The sequence below is a fragment of the Corapipo altera genome, unplaced genomic scaffold, assembly GCF_003945725.1.
Source record: "Corapipo altera isolate COAL_440 unplaced genomic scaffold, ASM394572v1 71, whole genome shotgun sequence".
Classification (NCBI taxonomy): Eukaryota; Metazoa; Chordata; class Aves; order Passeriformes; family Pipridae; genus Corapipo; species Corapipo altera.
The window spans coordinates 3,415,908-3,431,652 of record NW_020884916.1 but is presented as its reverse complement, the minus strand read 5'-3'; the positions used below and the strand labels follow the sequence as shown (position 1 = coordinate 3,431,652).

At 44.3% G+C, this 15,745-nt stretch overlaps 1 protein-coding gene across 1 annotated transcript in view; it reads left to right on the top strand.

The window, feature by feature from the left end:
- The window catches only part of CLMP (CXADR like membrane protein), a 41,949-nt gene that overhangs the window by 16,965 nt on the left and 9,239 nt on the right, over nt 1-15,745 (top strand). Inside the window, 1 exon segment of the mRNA XM_027655659.1 lies at nt 15,015-15,172. Coding sequence (XP_027511460.1) covers nt 15,015-15,172 — 158 coding nt within the window.

Here is a 15,745-nt window from a genome sequence, read left to right as displayed (position 1 = left end):
GCCTGATCCCAAAACCTCCTGTAACTGCCTGATCCCAAAACCTCCTGCACGGGGAGAAATCCTGGAGGGAGGGGGTGGCTGCTTCGGGAAGGAGAAGGGGAATTTTTCTTGGAATTCACCACTTAGAATGGGGTGAAATAGCTGTTTTATTCTCCACCCAGCAAAAGAGTATCAGATATTCAAAACTGGCACAGAACTGGTCACGTTGGTCTCCTGATCAGCACCAGGAGATGATGAAAGGGATGTTGGAGCAGAGCTGGTGGAGTTGGTGTGGAACCTTTGCTCCCTGTGCTGGGGCAGTTCCAGGCAGAAAAAACCTTGGAAAAAAAAAAGAAAAAAAAAACCCAACCCAAACCCTGGCCCTTGCAGTGTAAAAAGGGATATTTTTTGTTGCCATTTTTAGTAATAATGGGAAAATATTTAGGTTTTGTAACAGCTGTACCAGGTTGGGGAGGAAACAACGTCAGCTGCCAGTTCTGCTCTCACGTGGCACCAGCACACGGAGGGGAAAAGAAACTGGAGTGTTTTTCCTCAGGGCCTGGAGTTGCTCAGAGCTGGGGGGGATGTGGGAGAACCTGACACCTGTATTTTACAGCCAAGCCCTGGAGCAGCAGCCAGGGATGTGGAGAGTGTCAGGAACGGCTGCTCCTTATTTCCGTGCTCGCTTCGTGAAGCAGGATTTGGGTGAAATCCCAAATCCCAACACTCTGCTCTTCCTTTGGGTGCCCAGAGCTCACCTAGGGCTGCTCCCTCCAGGCAGACAGGGAGAGATGCAGCACTTCTTGCTTCCAGCACAACAGTTTTCCAACTTCCTTTTTTAGCCATGTGGAGCTGGAGGGGCCTCAGAAAAATGAATGTATCAGGCAGGAAGCCAGTTACCTCCTCACAGCCTGAGCTCTGGGCTGGCTTCACTTTCTGTCCTATTTGGAAACAAGGAATAAATTGATTTTTTTTTTATCATTTTTTTTTCTATTCTGTGGTCTGTGGAGGGTTCCAGTCTCTGGAAGTCAGCACAGTGTGGGCATATGGCCTTTTTTCCATGGTTTCCCCTTGGCACTGAGTGGTCCCTCGCATGACATTCCACAAAATTCAATTTTTTCAGGAAACAAAAGGACTGTGCCTTCAGTTTAGCTGGAGTTAAGCTTGGCCTTATGGTGAGGGGCACTGAGAATTCCTGCCTTCTGCAGGTGAGAGGTTTCCTGTGCTCACTCTGATTTGGGTGGAATTACGAATTATAAATCTTATTCCCAACTCTGCCACTGATTCCTTCTGACCGTGGTCAGCCTGGTTGTATCCCTAGTTATCCATGGGCAGGTCGTGCTTTCAAACCTGTTTTCTTTTTCCTTTGCAAACAGTGTTAATTGGGAGCTTCAGCAGAGGGCTGTGAGGAGAACACGGAGATTTTAGCAGAGAGAAGCTGGAATTTTTTGTCTAGTTCATTGTGCACTGTTGCACAAGGTCATGTTAAAGATGTCTTTGCTTATGGAAGAAAAAAAAAGTTAATTAACTGCCAGTGGATGAAATCTGGAAGGTTTAAATAAGTAAATAAATGACCCTTTGTTGAATGCACTATTTAATTTTCTTTGCACTTTTCTGTTTCTCTGATATCCAAGTCCCTGAGAAATAACAGGCTTGAGTATCCCAAATTCCTGGATTTGCAGAGGTGCTCAGGACCTGCAGCTGTGGATGCCCTGGGTGAAGGGGATGAGGGTGAACAGGCAGAGAGAGAACAGAGTGCTCAGTGGATTTGTCAGGTCTTTGTTCTCACTGAAAATGCCTTTTTTTAAAGCAGGGGGGGAGAAGCTGTGTCAGCTCCTGTTACAGAAAATGGCTTTTCCTGGAGAAGTCAAGCCAGCAAAACCCCACGAGTGCTGCAGAGAGTAGCCAAAGATTTTTGGTGGCTTTTTTGTGGCAATTCTGGGCTGGAGAACCCTGGGAATTTTTGAAGAGAAAATTAACCCGTTGGAACATTAAATTGGGATAATTCAAATTCCTTGCAGGAAAGTGTATTTTGTGGCTTTTGCAGAGAGGGTAAACCCTGTAAACCTGGGGTGATGTTCATTTCTAGGATCACAACAGGGAGTGGAGCCAAAGGAAGCAAACTGGAGTTTCAGCTCCCCAGTTCTTGCCTCACCTCCCCAAATTAGAGAATTGTTGAATAATGTCAGGTACTCTGCTAAGGTAAAATATGAATATTTGCACATTTGCTTTGTCCCTTTCTGTGCTACTTTCTGTGGTCAGTTGTTTATTTATTTAGATGTTTTTCTGCTACTATGAAATTCCAGTGTTGCCCAAACAAATCTTGGGAACCCCCAAATGTTCAGTAGTTATGCTTTTACTTGCAAACTCAGACAACCAAGAAACAACACCAGCTGATGTGTAGCTGATGTTCAGTTTTCTCGTTTTATTGTCCTTGTTTAGATTTGGAGATGGAGAAAAACTGGTACTGGAGTGAAACTGGAGACAGCTGTGACCTGCTCAGAGATACTGTCAGCAGGAAAAGAGGCTGAATTCATCCAATAAATTAGGAATTCTCCCCACAGACCACCCATGCTGGGGGAGCTGGGAGGGGTGGATGTGGCTGACAGATGGCTGGAGTTTAGAGAGTGGGACTTGGAGTCACAGAATCACAGAATATCCTGAGTTGGATGGGACTCATCAGGATAGAGTTGAACTCCTGGCCCTGCAGAGAACACCCCAAAAATCCCATCCTGTGCCTCAGGGTGTTGTCCAAACACTCCTTGTGCTCTGGCAGGTTTGGTGCTGTGACCACTGCCCTGGGGAGCCTGTTCAGTGTCTGTTTGACCTGCTGGAAAACTCAGAGAAGGATATAAATTAAAAGAGATTTCTGGAGGGCTCCAAGCAGGGTCAGATTGTATCAGGGTCAGATTATATCAAGAGTTGAGTTTGGAATAGTTCCAAGGATGCTGGTTCCATAAGCTATGAGCCCCAATCCTGGAATATGCTGAGTGGGATTGACCATTCCCAGAATGAATAATAACCACAATAACTCCTTTTTAGGACTTGTCTCTCATCCAGCTTTGCACCTCTGAGAAGTCTGGCTCTGACTCCTTCATCATTTCCCTGTTCCCTCTGTAAGCTTTACATATGCATCCCCCAGGCAGGCAGGTTTGCTTACACAAATTGGAAAGGACAGGAGTGAGGAGCAGAGAAGCTGCAGCTTGTCCAGGAAACCTGACGTGTGCAGCAGGGCTGGAGGTCCTCTTCTACCTTGAGCTGTCCTCCCAGGAACTGCTGTGCCCTCTGTGGGGTCCCCAGGGAGATAAATGTACTGGGATGAGTCCAGCTAAGGGCCATAAATTCTACTTGGAGCAGGGAACTGGACTGGATTTCCTTGGGAGGTTCCTTCTGACCTCCTCTATTCTGTGGTTCTAAAGCACTTCAGGTAAAACTGAGATATCAGGAGTTTATGGCAGGTACCACAGGCATTTTATTGTCCTCAACAGCAGTGGCTCTGATAGATTATATTATGATCACAGCAGAATCTAAAATAGTTTTTCCCAAGATAGACTATACTTTACTACTCTATTCCTATTTTTTGTTGTCCTTCCACCTTTTCTCCACAGTTTTCAATATTTATTCAACATCAGCTTTATGCTAAGTCAGGGCTGCTGATAAAAACACTTCCTGATGCTGAGAAAATCCATTGGCCAACTTGTGGTGGGGCCCCTGAGCCTGAATAAGGACACGGGAGAGGTTCAGTGATGCTTTCAGGCTGGTCAGAGCTCTGAGAAGAGCTGAGGAGGGTGGAGATGGAGCCCCAGCAGTGGAGCTGGGCCATGAGTGCTCCATTCCTCCCAGGCCTCTTCCCTCTGCTCCCCCTGACCTTTCCAGCGTGTTTCCTGATCGGATCCTGACCTTTTCACATCCAATTAGCAGATTGGTTGAGCCATTGCCCGAATCCCATTTTTACCCTCCTCCTCCCCCCTCCAAGCCCCTCTCCATTTCAGCAGCTTGGAAACCCTCTGCTTGCTCACCAGGGCTCTGTGGCTCTCAGACAGGGCTTTTTTTTGCCTGCAGAAGGCTGATACCCAACCTCTGCTCTCCAAAAGGGCTCTGCCTCTGCAGCCTCCCTCGGAGCATCCCTCTCTCCAGGGAGGGATGTGTGCCAGGAGCTGGGCTGCTCTTTTGAGCAAAGGTCACAGGAATATTTGGCAGCAGTGACGCTTCATCTTCTCACTCAGGGTCCCCCCCAGCAATGGCCCTGGGCTCTGACAGATCCTGGTTGCTTTGCAGAACCCTTGGTATTTGCAAACATGCAAAATATATGTAACATGCATTTCAGCTGCTGGCAGTGCAGCCCATGGTGGGCACAGGAACATCTGCTTCCCTCCCAACCTCATTCCCACTGCAGAGGCAGTTGGATATGACCTTTGGAAACTCCTTTGTGTGGTTCAGCTTTGATAGATTCGGAGCTGTCTGACCCTGGAATAGCATCCCTCTGTCCCCCCAACAGTTTGCAGGTTATATTTATTTATTTAACTCAATAATAAGTATATTTCTTTATTTCTTATATAAAAATATATGATAATATATTATATATAAATAAATATAATATTTATTTTATATATTAAAATATTTCATATAAAACATATCTATAAATAAATATAATATTTTTCTTTTATATATAAAAATATATTATATATAAATATATTATCTATAAATAAATATAATACTTATTTATGTATATATAAAATATATAGTATATAATATATATTATATATAAATAAATAAAATATTTATTTATGTATAAAATATATAATATATTAATACATTATATATTAATGAATATAATATTTATTTATTTTACATATAAAAGATATTATATATAAATATATATTATATATAAATAAATAAAATATTTATTTATGTATAAAATATATAATATATTAATACATTATATATTAATGAATATAATATTTATTTATTTTACATATAAAAGATATTATATATAAATATATATTATGCATAAATAAATATAATATTTATGTATAAAATATATTCTATATAAATATATTATATATAAATAAATATAATATTTATGTACAAAATATATTCTATATAAATATATTATATATAAATAAATATAATTTTTATTTATGTATAAAATATATTCTATATAAATACATATTATATAAGTAAATATAATATTTATTTATTTAACTCAAATAATTCTGAAGCTTTGTTTTGGTCTTTCCACCTGCACGTTTGAAAGCCTGTTAAAACTGGATTTGAAAAGTCATATTTTGAACATGTTTCTGTTGGAAGTGAAATGGAGCTGCTTTCTGGTTTAGTCCTTACCCCTTTTCCAAGCATCCTACATAGGCAACTTAATTCATGCTTTGAACTTTTAAAGATCAGGGGGTTGATAAATCTACACTGAGATCAAAGAAGAAACAAAGGTTTATAATTAAATCCATTGAAAAACCAATAAACACGCTTTTCCAGATGTTTTTAAATGTTCCAAAGCTTTCACAGAAGCAGAAAAAAAATTAATATTTGTTCATTTTTCTTATGCTGTTTCTTAGGCTGCAGCAGTGCTGCAGTTAAACAAGTTTATTGTTGTAGTCATGTCCTTTTTAGGTTTGTAGGCTGTTGTCAAGTGGAAGGGATCCAGGAGCTGGAATTTGGCCCTGAGCTCACACCCTGCAGTCCTGGGGGGAGCAGGATCCTCCTCACACTCTTCCCTCTGCCTTGTGTCAGTGCAGGAGAACACCTGAGGTTCAGTTGCTCCTGACACTAAAAATAAACACACACATATATATACATGCAGGGATCTGTTATACTCTGTATTAAAGAACATTTCCCTATTTCCCATGTCTGACTTTCGAGTGCTTTCTGGATTTCAGGATCCCTTGCAGCAGCTGTGCAGCGTTGTCAGCTAAAATAGCTGCTGTGCTCCCCTCTGGAAAGCTTTCCCTGCAAAGGGAGAATGCTTCCCAAATCGGGCTTGTCTCTCTAAAGTCAGTGCAAGTTCTCAGGAGTGCAGTGTCCAGGCTTTTCCTTGGCTTGTAAATATTACTGGGAAGAGGCTGGGGATCATTTGGAGCACGGGGCCTCTCCCAGTGCTGCTCAGCACAGCGTGAGCTCACACACAGCGTGGAGAACTTCAGTGAATTGCTTCCTAAAGTGCAGTTGGGTGTCTCTTCCAGCCTTTGCAGAGGGCTTTACATTCCTCAGTAAATCCCAGTTGCTCCATTTGCAGCTCTGATTCAGAAAGTGGGATTTAGGGCTCCGCCTCCACTCGTCTGAGACCTCGGGTGTCGTGTCCAGATGCCAAAACTCCTGGTAACTGTGGAAAAAGTGAGGGAAAAGATGCAAATGTCCTCAGAGTCTGCTTGCAGCTGGTACAGGGATGTGCCAAACTCTGGGGGAGACACAGGGAGGGAACTGAACCACAGTGACAACATCATTAAGAACTTGATTCCCCTTTTTTAGTTCCATCTCGTTCACAGTGAAGCCAGTGAAAGATGAGGATTAAGAGAAGGTGTCTCTTTAGTTTTCTTACCTCTGGAGTCAGCAAATAAGAAGTCATTGATCCAAAAACACACCAGCACTGGTGAGAAACAAAGAGCTGCATTGCCAGTGCCTGTGACCACAACTCTCCTGGAGTTCTGAGCTGCTGCTGTTCCTGGTGCTGTGCTCAGAGCTCAGGGACTGAACCTCAGCTTCAGCTCTGAAGTGTTTAAGTTGAATGTCTCATTCACAAGACTTCTGGGGGTGATGGGGAGGAGCTGCTGCTGTTCATCTCCTGCCTCAGGGCAGGCTGTGGCCCAGGCTTTGAGGCTGAGTGGATATGAAAAGTGACAGAGTGCTAATACATTAGGCATTCATTTTGTATCATATTAGTGGGGCTTGTCGTGGATAAGTGAGATGTCATCCCCTGTTATGTGCAATTAGGAGCCCACAACTGAACATCTCAGGGAGGTAACAGGGATGTGCTGAGCAGGGACTGGAGGCTGTACCTTAAAACTACGTCAAACTTTGTTGGAAATGAGATCTGAGAGGAAGCTGCAGGAAGGGATGAAGTTCACCTGTGAATACCCTGGGTTTCCTGATACCTTTTTTTGGCAAGTTTAAAAAAAGCTGGATTTCCATGACAAAAAGTAGCAGAAAAGCACAATTAATTCAGTGCTTTCTGGTTAACATCTTACACTGGGCTAAGGGATATAAAAAAGGAGAGGGAATCCTCAGTACAACTGGTTTTATTGGCAATCTCTGTCAATCTCTCAAGTCTCTTCTTCTCTCCCCAATTTTTGGAGTTACCTCAGCTGATGCAACCCACTCCTTGGATTTCAAAATGGGCGAGGAGAGATCTGATGGACAAAAACTATTTTGAAAACAGTTTTGTTGCTGTCTCTTTTGGTTTGTATTCTGGATTCTGCTTGGTGTCTGCCTTGGGCAGATCACTTCATTTCTGTGTGCCTTCATTTGTGTGTCCCTGAACTGACAGCAACAATAGGCTCCCTGGGAGACAGAGGCCTCATTTCTCAGACAAAAGACATCCTAGAAATTATTATTGAAACCACATTCCTCCTCACACTTTCAAGCCTCGTTTGAAAACCAGGCAAAAGGAGTGAAATTCCTGATGTTCAGGGGTGGAATGTGCAGTTTTCTTGCTTCCCTCAACACAAAGCTTTAAGGTGCACCAAGTACTGTATTTATCTTATCTCACAGGCTTGAAGAGAAAGGGAATATCAGGCAGCCAGAGGTGCTTCATCCCTCAAGGAACCTGAGATCTGCACTGACAAGGTCTCTGCACACATCTCGTCCTCACAGCTTGAAATCAGCAGCTGCATTTCTGAAAGGCTTGGCTGAGCTGTGTTGCTGTAAACAGGAGACACCTGGACCATTTCACTGATAAAACTGCCTGGACTAAAGGCAAAGGGATTTCACACATTCCCCTGCACAAGCACTCCGTGAACCATTAAATTGGAAGATGCAGTTCTGGTGCCTTGTTTGCTGTTCTTGGGTCTCCGGGGATGTAAACCCACAATCTCCTACATGCACTTGATTTTTGAAGTGCAACGAGGAAAAAAAGGAAAGCCACAGCACACCCCGAGCTGCCTGGGAAGGCCCTCAGCTAATGGAATGCTTCAATGGGCTTTTTCTCAATATTCCCAAGTCTCCCTAGACTTTGGATTCAGTTGTGTGGGTTGGTGCTGAAGGCAAACTTTCTGTTGGCACTTTCAGGGATAGAATTTTACCTCTTGACTGTATGAATGTCTAGGTAAGATCCTTAGTTGCATGTGGTTTCTGGATGATGCACTTTCACCTCTCTTAAATTCAGAGGTTCCTTAGTGGATTGCCCTTGGGGAATTTGCATCCTTGCTGCTGGGGGCATTTGTGAGACCCAGACTTGCCCTAGCTGGACCATCTCATTTAGACATTAGCAGTACATTTAGAGACACATTGTGTGCACTGACACTGTGCTGGTACCAATCATTCCTCAGGTCACTTCCCTGGGTCCTCCAAGGATGCCCAGGGAAGGATTGGTGGGTGACTGCTCGTGATTTTCTGTTCACAGGACCTGTGTATCACCAGCCAAATTCCAGGCCTTTCCTGCACTGCTGCTTAGTTGTTGCAAACCTCTCAAATTCAGAGCCTTTGCTTTGTGAAATGTTTTTTTTTCGTGTTCTCCTCGGGCCTTCCTCACTCCTCTGCAGTTCCAATTCCAAACGCTTCACGTCACCACTTGGAAACTCTGCCACACGCAGGACTCTTCCCCTTTCTTTCTGTCTGAACAGGCTCCTCCAGCACATGTGGTTCCACTTACAGAGCCCCTGCAGGGCTGTGTGCATTGGGCTGGGGCTGGGCTGACCTCTCTGTTCCACCACAGCCAGCCCCGTTCCGGGGGGAGCTGACTCTTATCTCCCTTTATTTCGTATTTGGGATGCTTTCGCTTCCCAAGGAAATTCCTGCCATCAAAGGGGAGCCGGCTGCAGGCAGCACGCACTGGGGCCAGGGCTTGGGCACTGGGAGCACTGGGGCTCTCGGGAGAAGGCAACCCTTGGCCTCTGTGTGTCTGCCAGCCAAGGAATACAGAAAGCAGATGTCCCACAGCACAGCCTTGGCTCGGGTAATTATCCTGAGGAGACTCGGCCCGCCCCCACTTGTGCAAAGAATGCAGAAGAGCTGTCTGTCTGTAGGAGGACACCATTCCATGTTTATTTTGGCCCCAAATGCTGTCAGGGTAACTATTAGGGCTGTGTGGTCTGAGGATGAGTGGGGTGTCGACCTTCTTGAGTCTGGAATAAACCAACATATTCACTGTCCTTTCTCCACAGCAGAAACTGGGGGAAGAGGGAAGAGTCCCAGGGGAGATCAAAGCTCTGATGTGCCCGTGTCTGTCATTATAGAACAGCACTGGGAGGGGGAAGATGCTTGGCTTCTCAACAGAGTTTAATTTTAAGGCCCACTGAGCCTCAAATACTTGACTGTCAAAGCAGTCCAGGGTGTCCTCAGCACTGAGCTGATTTAACTCCCAAGTCACGCCAGCAGCTCTCGAAGTTTCACTCAGGATGGGACTCTTTGGCCATAAAAGTACTTGTCAGCCTCCTTCTCAGGCATGGAAAATTCTGAATTTGCTTCTTGCAAAATGCTCAGGTTTTGCTCGTTAGCACTGGGTGGGGGAGAGGGGGAAGAGGCTTTTGCTTCTTCCTAAGGAAACGTAGTAAATCATTTCCTACAAGGCTCTAGCAGGACTGAACTCTACCAGATGTGAAATGTCTTAAATTCCTGGAATGAAGGGGTGGTTCAGAGCTGCAACTGTCCTGGGCTTTTTGTTTTTTATTCCACAACATGTTATTTCTGTGTAGACGTGATTTAGACCTCTTCTGTTTTCAGATGCTTTGATTTTAGCACAAGAACAGCGAGGCAAAAGTGCAGGATTATTCACCCAGAGGAACACTCCAGTGTAATTCTGTGGATATTTATTCTCCCTGGGCTAATTTAAACTTTAAGTAGGGAGTTCTTGCTGATTTGGATTATTTTTACTGAAATGAGGTACTTAAATGAGTACCTTAAATGAGTTCAGCCTGAAGGTCTAGCTGAGACCAGCTCTAACATGGGACTGTTGGATGCACTGAGGTGTCCTGGCTTTGCAGAGTGTGTTATTCAAAGGACTACAGGGCCAAAAGCTCCTTCTCAGAAGGATCCCACTTTCAGACAGTGCAATGACAGATGTGGAAATGACTTTTAAGAGTATATCCCAGGAAAGCCTCTAAATAAATCAGAGCACGGAATTATTGGTTGCACTTGAGAACTTGTCTGTAGGGGAACTGTTCTTGTTTCAGAGGGGATGTGATGAGCCTTGACATCAGTGGTTATTCACTGTTCCTGTCACACTCTCACCCAGGAAACATTCTGATATTAATGAACAAAAGCAGGCAGAGCACCTATCTCAGGTGGAGTGGAAATTGTTCAGACAGTGGATAAACTGTGTGTGTGGATACCAGTGGAATTCCTGCCCTTGCTGGTGCAGGGAAGATTTGAGTCTCTTCCTGAGTCTCTTCCCTCTCTCTGGTGCTGGGACAGGATGTCTCAAGTTGCAGTAAAATTACAGGTTTTATTTCTACTCCTCCTTGGACATCAGTGTCTTGGAATAGCCTGCTGCAAATGTCATCCTTGATAAAAAGCCAAGGTAAATTATAGTAAGTGTAGCTGAAGAATAAACTTTGCTGGAGCAGCTGAAACTTTTCAAGGCCCATTTTGGATATTCATACCCTAAATGTAGGTATGGTTTGGGCCAAGTTTACAAAGGATGATTATGCATTTCTTGTATCTTGATTCTCTGACTCTTCCCCAGGCTGTTCCTCCTGATTCCAGCAGTTAAGTGATACAGCACAACTTATTACTTTTTAAAAAGCATAATCTATTTTTAGCATTGCTCCCTAATCCAAACCTTCTGAACTTAATGAAAGATTTAAATCTGGAAGCTCTTTAGCTTTTAGGATGAGAATTTGCCTACAAATAAAAATGTCAGCAAAACATTCATTTCCACTTTGATTCTGCTTGTCTGTTAATGTATATTTGATGTTGGTATATATGTGTGTTTGTGTATAGACATGTACTTGTTATTGGATGGGCATGAAAATCAAGTGAGCCTCATGTATAGGAAAGTAAGTGTGAGCAGGGTATGGATTCAGGCATGAAAACACTACTTTGGATGATGATAATTTGTAATAAGGCCAAATACACAGTCCCAATTTCCTCAGTGTTGTACAGGACGTGGCTCCTTCCCTCCACATCCATTTCAAAGGGCTGACTCTGCTGAAATTCAAACTCCTTTAAAACACAGTTTTGAAATCAGTGGTCCTTGCAAAATGTTGAAATGAGTTCTGGGAAATACTTTAAGGCTGACATCTTTCCACAAGAGGGATGCAGGCTGTTGCCCACATCTTTTTTTTACTCTAAAATCTGCTGTGCATATGAGGCAGAAGGGGCTGAGAGGGCTGAAATCCCTTTTTGTGTGTCCTCCCTCTGCCAAACCCGGGTGGGCACTGCCTGTGTTGCCTTTGGGCTTGTTTAAAATCTTTGTTGCTCTGTGTTCCCCGGAGATTTAAGCATCGGTGAGGGATGAGACAGCCTTTGTCCTTGTCTGCAGGGTGTCGGTGAGTTATTGTGCTCTGAACAATAGAGGGAACAGTCAAACAAGGCAAAGTCTCCCCCCTTCCCAAATGCTGAACATGCTCTCCTGTGGTGTTGCACCAAGCCTGGCACTGCACCCAAGGCTTTTTCTTTTTTTAAGGCTTCCAAAATGCTGCTGTTGGAACAGGCAGGAAAAACAATCCCACCTCCTTCTGAAGTCGTGGGACAGGGGCTGAGTAAAAACCTGAGCAAAGCTGGAAGAAGCGCTTCCCAAATTGCTGCTCCCAGCACAAAGAGCTGCCCACAGGAAGGGGAAGAGGGTTTTTTGGGTAAGAACAGCGGAGCCTGCATACATGTGGCGTTACTCCTGGATCGGATTTCTGGGAAAATCATCCATTGTCTCATCTCCCGCGAGCCGGATCCAGCCCTTCAGGCTCCGGGCGGGCTCTGCCCTCGCGTGGCTGCGGAGCTTTGGAAGGAAAGGGTTTGGAGCCGCTTGGGCACCATCCAGCACAGAAAGGGGCTCCCAGGGGCAAATTCCTCTGCAATCCATGTGTGTCCCGGCCACTGCTGCTGGAAGGGGCTGTCCATAAGCAGACACCCTCCTCTGGCAGCCGTTTAAATAAAATTTAAACTGGGGAGGAAGGAGATTTAGTTAAAAGCATCCCATTTCTTCGACCTGTTCTGGCAAGGTCTCGTCTCCGCAAATACAACTTCAGACAGCAGTTATTCTTCTTTGAATAATAAACCACTTTTAATAACCTAGAAGGGACCTGCATATGTTTCTAGCTGCTTTTTCTATTTGAGGTATATAAGAGAAATTCCAGCACGTGCCTGAAGTTAAAATTTCCATTTCATCCCTGCTTGTTACTGCAAGACCCTTCCCAAACTATGGAAAACATCAGGATTGTTCATGTTGAGCTCTCTCTGGATTTTTCATGGGTAATTTCTGTGACTGGCACCTCTCTGGGTACTTTTATGCAGCTGTTTTGAGCTTCCTTTTAATTCTGTTCAGCTACAGCTGCCTGGCAAGAAAATTGAGTGTCTTGTTTAAAACACCAGCAAAACTCAAACTTCTTTGGGAGCTCGTGGGCATTGTTACAGCACTAATAAGGATTAGAGAGACAAGTCAAGGGGGTTTAATAAGACTTTTAAAAATAATATTATAGAAAAGTGTGCACAGTGTGTGAGGGTCTGGTTATTGGTTCAGCAGTGAATTGGCTCCAAATTATTTCTGGTTGCAGGCACCTTTGGAAAAAAGAAGAAGAAATTTGTAGTCATTATTTCTCTTCTCTTATTCCCATTTAGAAGATGAGTTTAGAGGCACAAGGCCCTTCCTCACACCCAGGGATGTTTGCTGGGAGCAGTACCAGACTGTGAGCTCTCCTAAAACCGGTGTGTCCAAGCTAGAAAGGAATGAAAATGATATTTCTTACACCCTCCCAAGCGGCGATTTTTAATGCTAACCGAGACTTTTAACGTAAAGTCAAGTTTTAAAACGCAGTGTGCCCAAACCCTCAGCGCTCCGCTGGCACGGGGCTTTGACAACACCGCAAATGGGATGCGAACGGTCCCTATTGTGGTGGCTAAATTAAGGTTATTGATCACCATCTAACGAGGGCCGGCGTTAATGAGGGCGTTAATGAGGGCAGCCCGAAGCAACTGGAGCTGAGGGGAGAGTAGGGCTCGTCCTGGGCACGACTGTAATTGTATTTGGCAGATGGAGCTTTGAGAGCAGCGAATCCAGTGATAAACTGGATTACTCTTCCCTTTAAAGAAAGCAGCTAATGTGGCTGAAAAGGAGCTTTCACTGTCATCAATTCATGCCGGGATCAATGCAGGGGAGGAGAGATTAATCCTTTGCGAGGCTCCACCTGTCTTATAATTCTGGGCGTTCTATAAAGGTGCATGAGTGTAGTAGATGATACCTTTTTATACAGTGTTTGGGAAGTATAAATTAGGAGCTGAGGGATGCTCATGGTAACAACTCAGAGGCAGGTCTGAGAATAAAAGGAATTTTCTAAAAGCCAAATTCTAAATTTTCGAATTTCCAAAAGGAATTTTCCAAATTGCTCCGGAAGGAACAGAGCTGAACAAGTGTTGTCTTGGATGTAATTTTTCTCTCTGTCTTTCACTTCAAGGTAAAGGGAAGGTTGAGGATCCACTCTTTAAATACAAATATAGGAACAAATTCAGCCTGTGTAACTGGAACAGCTTATGCTCCTGCTGTGGGTTGTGTGTTCAGTCAAAATGTGACTTCCCAGGGCTGTGAACTCTCCCAGTTTCACAATATTTGGCCCAAGAAGCAAAATATTTAATCTCTCTTTTCACAGGGAAAAAACTCATGTTTTTAGGATTTTCTCTTGAACAACAAAACTGAAGAACAACCCAACTGCCCTCTGAGGATTCATACCCAGGAGGCAGATGGCATTTGTGCCCTAGAAATCCCCATGGAAACTTGGTTGGAAAATATTTGGTGCCAGGGCAGACCTGGGGGATTCCTGACCCCAAATGTCTGTAATTTTCCACACCTCTGATCTTTAGGTTCAGTTTTTAACTCTTTGAACTTACCATGGCGTGTCCACATTCAGAAGTTGGAGATGGGCAAAGCCAAGAATCGATCCCTGATTTTTATTCAATTTTAGCGTGGATGCAGTGTCAAAACTCGAACAGACAGTGCCTAACGCAGTGCTGGCCGAACATCCTATTTTTCTGCCGTGTATCATCTCCTGGGCCAGGTTTTAGGGCGTTAACACACGTTTTGGGTTTTTTGGCTGACATTTCAAGGGCTCTGCTTCCCTCTAGTGGGTCCACTTGGCACTTTCCTCCCATTTTTCTTTCTGTTTAAAATCCTGACAAACGCTTTTTGGCAATTTATATTTTTTCCTGACGTTGCTGTTCAAAGACACTTCCCTGTCCTACTTGTACCACGCTTTTCTTAAGTTTAACCCTCTTCCTCCCAGGCCACTCTTATTTCCAGTGCTGAAATAAAAGAGCATCATCAGGGAAGAGACTCCAAGCCTTGCCAGACTGATATAGGGATAAAGTGATGTGCTCTGAGGGATATCTGGGTGGAATTACTGCTTATAAATTAAGGTGATAAGAGCTGAAGGCAAAACTGAGGGGTTTATCTGGAGTGCACAGAGGGTGTGGGTGTGACTTCAGTACTGACAGCTCTGCAGTGTGAAGCCATCTGCTCTCCCTCCTCCAATATTGGTGTGAAAATGCCTGTGTTTGTAGAAATGTCCCCTTTCATCAGCTGCAATCTGCCCAGGAAGCCAAGCTGGTGGGTTTTCTTTGATGCTGGGAAGCAAATGAGGAGGAATCCAGCCGAGACCTGGCTGGTGAGACCCACCAGGGCAGAGATGCCCCCCAGGCTGTGACCACTGTAATCTGTTTTTCAGCTTCCTGTTCTGTTTGGATGTGCAAGGCTCAGACTGAGTTTAAGAGGGTGGCTGAGGAAAACGTGACCCTGCCCTGTCACCACAGCCTGGGCCTCCTGGAGCAGGGCAGCCTGGACATCGAGTGGCTGCTGCACATCTCGGAAACCGTGCAGAAAGCGGTAGGTTTGCTGAGAAAATCCTCTTCTTTCTGCCTTGACACCACCAGCCACTGATTTAACAAAACTCCTGTGATGATCTCTGCGAGTTACTCTGCTGACCTGTAGAAAACACGGCTGATTTAGAGAGATTTATCATGTATAGAGGTTATTTGATAGCCACACGTGCTGTGTTGGAGCAGGTTCTGTTACAACCACGTTTCCTTTATCCAGGGGTGACTGATAATATTTCAAGTTCAGAACTGCCCTTCAGGTTTTCCAAAACGACCTTGGATTTTGCAGGCCCAGTTTTTGAATCCTTGGTTTCAGGAAAAACATACAGGAGTTCAGTACTTGTAAAAATGAGGTCTGCAGTAACTTAAATTAGCTCAGCCAAGCCTACAGACTGCTTTGATATATTGTGACATGAGCCGATGTCTGTTTTGACAGTTGTATAAATGCTCCAATCTCTAGCATAAATACACTTTATGTACCATTCTCAGACTAGAAATCCAGGTTTAATTTTCCACCCTGCCACAGGTTTCCTGTGTGACCCTTGGCAAGTCACTTCACCAGGCAGAACCTTGGGCTGGAGTT